Source organism: Amphibalanus amphitrite, unplaced genomic scaffold (genome assembly GCF_019059575.1).
Source record: "Amphibalanus amphitrite isolate SeventyFive unplaced genomic scaffold, NRLGWU_Aamphi_draft 000299F_arrow, whole genome shotgun sequence".
Classification (NCBI taxonomy): domain Eukaryota; kingdom Metazoa; phylum Arthropoda; class Thecostraca; order Balanomorpha; family Balanidae; genus Amphibalanus; species Amphibalanus amphitrite.
In genome coordinates, this window is record NW_024881794.1 from 419,253 (window position 1) to 425,556 (window position 6,304).

Genomic DNA, 6,304 nt, shown 5'->3' on the forward strand with positions numbered 1-6,304 from the left:
AAGTCGGCAGTGATCCCCCGTAATTGAAGATATTCCGCCCCCACTGTGAATGATACAGGCGGAAAAGTTCACTCAAGGCATCTCTCGGCATCAAATAAGTGATTGACGTTGTCACGGAGGTATAGTCTGTGCTATCCGATATTCCGATGCTGGACGTTTGTTGTGACCTCTGTTGACAGAGCGGGCGGTACGGGGCCGCGGGGAGTACCTGACCGGCCGGGGCTTCTCCCACCCTCTCTCACCGACCCCGCCCCTGGCCACTAGCAGCGCCTCTCCGTCTGTCCTGGGGTACCTCCGCCCACCGCAGCTCCCACAGTGCGCTCCGCGTCCTCCGGCCGTGTTCCGCTTCCCTCCCGCTCCCCTAGGAGCTGTCCATTCCTCCCTACCGTCCTCACTCTCCTCCAGGGAGCCGGGCGCCAGCTTCCCCCGCAGCTGGGATCACCAGGAGCCGTCCCAGCCCCAGTCCCCTGCGCTGACCTGGACCTCCTCCGACAGCGACTTCCCGCCGCTCTCCCCTCTCTCCGTCTCCTCCCGCTCCCCTCCGTCACCGCTCTCCCTGCGGCCCCGGGTCGTGCCGCGCGCAGAGCGACCTCCCCGCCGCCCTGCTCCGCTGCTGGCGGCCGGCGCCGGCCCCGGCGGCGACTCCGCGCTGTTCTGTCGCCGTCGGCGGCGCCAGCGGTCCCGGTCCAAACGACCAGGGGGCAGCCCCGCGCCGAAACGGTCAGGTAAGGGCGACAAGCGACCAAATCTGCACCAATCTGTACCAAATGTGAACCAAATGTAGGTATATCAGATAGCCGTTGTGAAAACGGCTAATATCTGTTCCATGCATAACGCATTACATTGTTCTGACGCATACATTCCGTGGATTTGTGACATATGATAGTGCATGTATGGCCTAAACTTTTGAATTCATTTTAAAAGGGGATTAAAACGCAAGAAATTACCCAACGTTTCGCATTTATTGCTTAGTCATGGGTCTTAGAGTGCGATTGTGAAATGAAACGTTGGGTAATTTCTTGCGTTTTTATCCCCTTTTAAAATGAATTCAAAAGTTTAGGCCATAGCCCATACATGCACTATTATATGTCACATCTGTCATTTGATAATCCTCAACATTTCGTCGATTATTGTAGAACGCTTTGGTCTGAACTTGATTAGGGCATGGGCTATCATTTGTCATTATCAAAGGCTGTCCGTATATTGTAGAAAGAAATTCCTGTGACCGGCTCCGTCTGGGATGTTCTGGGGGAATCGGAGTGGTGCATTCCGCAGTTGATAGAGCCAGCGCTCGAGGCGCTGCAATGCTGAACCACTCTGAGCATCAGTGCTTGCCGCGATTGTGAATGTTGTCCGCCGAATGATACTTTGCTATTTACTGAATTGTTTCAGAAGTAAGTCCTCACTAAATGAAACACATTACACAACATACCCAAACATGCTCCTACCAGTATGTAAAATGTCCTTACAAATTTTGGTGATGGTTAGTTTAGTGGTTACCTACCCTAATTCATTAAACGACGCTCCATATGAATAAAGATAGCAACGGATAGCTGTAATGTGCCGCAAAGTGTAAAAATAAGTCTCTTTTGCTAGGAGTTGTACATAATTAATGTTAAGTGACTACCGTAATTCTGCTCCTCTCGACTAATTACAACCCAACTATCATATACTTAGTCGAGCTTAACCTTCCGTGCCATCAGGAAAGTCAGCATGTGCCTTCTGTCGAAAGAATGGGGAAAGCAAAGAAATCGTCACATCCCATGATCTTCGCGATTCTTCAGGTATGATCATTTTTGTTTATTCCCTTGCCATGCAATATGATGCAATATGCAATATGATCGATATCGCACGCAATGCGTAGACTGGAATAATATTTTCACATGTTTTTTTTTACTGATTTGTCATAGTGCGACCGGGAACTCTAGAAGCGATCATGCTATTACGACAGGCCTAAACGGTTTCTTTAATTTGGTCTGGCGGTTTCTAGCATCTAGTACCCGTTGCTTTGGAAGACCGCAGGTTCTCCTTGGGTTTGTTTCGCCGGCTCCTTGGAATATTTACATTCGAGACGACTGCCGGGACAGCCGGTCACAGTTTCGCTGTCGGTCCTGGCAGGTCGCGTGTTGTGTCCGATCCTGCGCAGCCACGTCTGTGAGTTGTGTCACCTGACCGGAGACCACGCCCACACCCGCACCTACTGTCCACTGGCGGCCGGTGGCGGCGGCGGCAACCGACCCGCCCCTAGCGCCACCGTCCAGCTCAAGAGCACGCGCCACAACGCGGCAGGCAGACGACGCTACTGACCCCCTCGGCCGGCGCTGACGTCAGAGCCGAGCCTCTGACGTCAATGTGACGTCACAGGCGTCATTAGGGAGCGACGGGGCGCCGGGCGCGGGCTTGCTGCCGGGGCCGGGGCGCCAGACGTGACGTCATTTGGGAGTTTCTGAGACTCAGAGTCGGGAACGATGGTGTGGAACGGACCCGATGGAAATATGCCCGAGTGACGTCATTTCCCACCCGTTGAGTATTTATTCAGGAAGAATGATGCCGTTGTGGCTCGTCTTAGCTATTTGGATATAAGCAATGCATGCGGTGTCTTATTTCACTGTTGTTACCTAATGACTCGCCAAGTGCCTTATCGTGTCATCTCATCGGGTGCACCGTTATATGGTGCTGCCCCATGGGGAAAGATGATATGTTATGTGTCAGGTTTAAATGAATGGCATGATACCCCAGAGGTCGGTCTGATGAGTATTTATTCCAGAATGAATGTATCACGCGTGAATACATTTTGTTTTTCCTATACCTACATGTGGACTTTGACTAATAATAATGCGTATTCCTTGCATGATCCGAAAAGTCGTCATGCCTTTTATCCAAAGAATGTCCTGCGGTGCAGACTGGTTTCAACCTAACCGATGCATAAAGCTAAACTTATTTTTCTTAGTGAATTCATACAAACGAATGTCTGAGAAAATAAGCTTGTTTCGCCTGTGGACATGCCACTTTTGGTAACACGTAATATTAACTCTAACTTAACCCGCGCCCGCTGTGCTTATTCAGCCATACGCGCCGTGCTGGAGGGGGGGGGGGGGCACGATGGTCGTAGAAAGACGGGGAAAACGGTAATCGAAAGCTCTCAACAAGGCGGATCTTAAGAGCCCAATTTTTTTGCTTAAGTAGGTCAGAGGTCAGGTCAAGGTCAGGTCAAGGGTACAAAATGCAAGTTTCTACAGTATCGGCCTTGCACCGTAGTTTCCGAAGAACGGACTGAGACTGATTGCCCAAAACGCGTTCTTAGGCTATCAAGACAATATTCGTTGCATTCAATATCATGCAAAGGTCAAGGTCAAGGTCAGGTCAGGTCACCAAAAGCGAAATATAGAAAAGGACATGTGCGACGCATGTTTTATTGGTCATTTTATTCCTAGAATTCAATAGGCACACTCAATAAGTGATATGGACCACATATGGATGAATTTCAGGTCGAGGTCAGGTCAAGATCAGGTCAAGTGAGGTCAAATTTTGAAGTTGGTTGTTAAGACCTAAAAACGTATCTATCTGATGCAGCTTTTCACGGCGAATCGAATGGTGCTATTTTTGTTTCCGTACGATGTCTAGAACGTCAAAAAAAAAAAACTTTTTTTTTTTTAATTATAGGTCGTGACGTCATAAAATTTTGAATAACTCCCACATTTTTGAACCGATTCTTCTAATAATTGGTATGTAGGCGCACGTAGACCACTTCTCTGACATATATTCCGGTTTTTCGATACACTCAAAAGTTTCGATTTTTTAATTATTTCCCCAAAAAGTCAGCTAAAAAATGGGCCAAAATCCAAAATTTTCCAAAAACCGAGATAGCCATTTGATAGACTAAGTAAAATCACGTATAACCTTTTTGTTACGTCTTGATTTCTTTAAAAAATGAAGATGTTAGCGGCGTTTGAAATTTTGCCGTTATTGAGGCGAAAATGGCGGACATGACATCACTTAAACGTCATTTTCTAAAAAAAAAAAAATCCGACGGATTTCGCTCATATTTTCAGGAAACATTGATGTATGGTAAGGTACTGAAAGTTTGACGTCGCTGGCGTAACGCGTTTAGAAGTTATTGGCGAAAAACGGGAGGGGGGCAGATTCTCTCCCCCTAGCGGGGCGCGGGTTAAGGTAAAGTCCACAGCATAAGTAATGTGTGGCTTCAGTCATGAGTATGTTCTGCTTTTGAAGCTTAGGAACGATTAGCCAGACTACAATGGAACTTTGAATGTAGCTTACATGTAGGTATCGTCACCTTTGCAGCTGCAACTTCATAGGCGGCGGAACGGGGAGGGCACCGGGGCAACGTGCCCCCCTTTGATTTTGGCATTTTAACATTAGCCCTATGGGCGTTGCATGGAAAAAATGGGACCAAATGTCAGCAGTGCCCCCCCCCCCCCCTTAAAGGGACCCTCCCACCTTAACATTAGTTTTGAGTTGAGATAGCCAAGTTTGCGGCCAGGCTCAGAAACCACCATTTATCCTGGTCGCAACCCCCGCAGCTTTATGGTGTTCAAGAAATTTCTTCCCTTTACTTGCAGGGTGGGACCAGCGTGGTCCCTATCTCTTAACCATTACGGGAATCTGATGACGTCATCAGGCTTTCGAACGTCCGTTAAATGTTTGACTAAAACGTTTTGTAGCACGCGGTGGTATATGCTGCTTTGCGCGCAACAAATGCCGCACTTTCAAAAATTGGAGGTGTTCCGCCGCTACTGTGCAACTTTACTGCTGGCGTCTTCCTTTCGATCACTCCGCATTAAAAAATTGCCAGTCAAAGCCATCCGCTGTGATTGGTAAAAACGCACATTTTAAGCGGTGGGCTTTACATCAAATAGTTGGCTGTAAAAAATCCAAAATCTGTTCGAAAGTCGACGGAATCTCTGCCCGCCTGTCCGTTTGCCGTCAAATAGAGGGTAGGCTGTACCGCAACACACCAGAGTCATGCGGCACAGTCCAGCTTTCAGGCGTTTTACGCCGCGGCGCGGCTCGTGTTGGGACTTCAATGACCACCGTTTTCAACCGTGTATACCTAAGGTAAGCATTTGTTACATTGTAATTATGGGATTATCTTACATCAATGTTACAGTGGCGCGGGAACTTCTTCCAGACGGGGGGGTTGAACCATAATAAAGATCAACCTAGGGTACCCCCAAATCTAGTTTTCTCACCGGTTTTAGGCCACTTATTTTTTTCAGACCTTTGCCTTTTCAAGGAAAAAACGAAAATATTTGCAAAAAAGTGAGGTATTCCATATCAGCTGAGTGGCAACCTGGAATCAAGGTTTTAATCTGCCAAATGAGTTGCCGAGCCAGTGAAAGAGGTGGATTTTTCACACATGCTTTTTTCCTTTGTGACCCATAACCCCTAATTTGGGGAGGACAAGCTGCCCCAACGGTTCCTGGCCCCATGAAAAGTTGTGGGGCACCGCCCCCACGGATCCAGAGTTGTGAGACAAGCTTCCCCCACTGCCCCCTCCCCCGGCTCCCGCGCCTATGTATGAATCTATGAATTTATGTTGGTAGATTTCCGATTTCGATTCCTCCAGCTGGGGGGGGGGGGCTCGAATACATTACAAGCCCCCAGCCGAAATGTTGGGGGGGGCTCAGCCCCCGCAGGCCCCCCCGGTTCCCGCGCCACTGTCACCGTAATAAGATAAACTTTGCTATTTATTGAAGCACGATTTTTAACTAGCCTTTATGACAAGACTGGATAGACGGTGTCTCACGGTGTCTCTTAACGACTACCTACCCATGTTACCGTTTAACTAATAACTAGTGCTGATGCAGATAATTTAGAATGGGTATGTTTATTCACATCCGTTCTCTCGTTCTCAGGAGCATCCATACTTAACGCTCATTCACGATCCATGATATGACACTTCCTGTTTCGTGTTGACGCCCATCCCACCAGACAAATGGCGGAATGGCGTCACCATCTGGTGACCGTTTAATTGGTGGGGTGACCAGTCACACCCCACGGGCCATGGGCTCATCCCGTCCCAACTGTCAAACCGCTGGGGTGCATCAATTAGCGACTCCATCTTATACATCTCCCTTCCTGACATGTCTTTTCATCTTACGGTCTTGATATGGTCTCAATAGATCAAAACGGACCGACCTTACCTCTCTCCCTAAAAATAATTATCGGGTGTACGGCTGAAATGTTCTGAAAAAGTTAAAGAAAATTGAGCAAAGAAAGATAAAAGTTGTAATACACGTATTGCCTTGTAAAACGCCGTCTTATCAAAGTGTTCTCCTTC

The 6,304-nt window shown here is 48.1% G+C and overlaps 1 protein-coding gene across 1 annotated transcript in view; it reads left to right on the forward strand.

The window, feature by feature from the left end:
* LOC122387827 overlaps positions 1-2,812 on the forward strand; it is a 28,764-nt gene extending 25,952 nt beyond the window's left edge. Inside the window, exons 2-4 of the mRNA XM_043378369.1 lie at positions 180-725; positions 1,704-1,784; positions 2,119-2,812. Coding sequence (XP_043234304.1) covers positions 180-725; positions 1,704-1,784; positions 2,119-2,306 — 815 coding nt within the window. The 3' untranslated portion in view covers positions 2,307-2,812. The remainder of the gene's footprint in view (positions 1-179; positions 726-1,703; positions 1,785-2,118) is intronic.
* Positions 2,813-6,304: the final 3,492 nt, after the last annotated feature.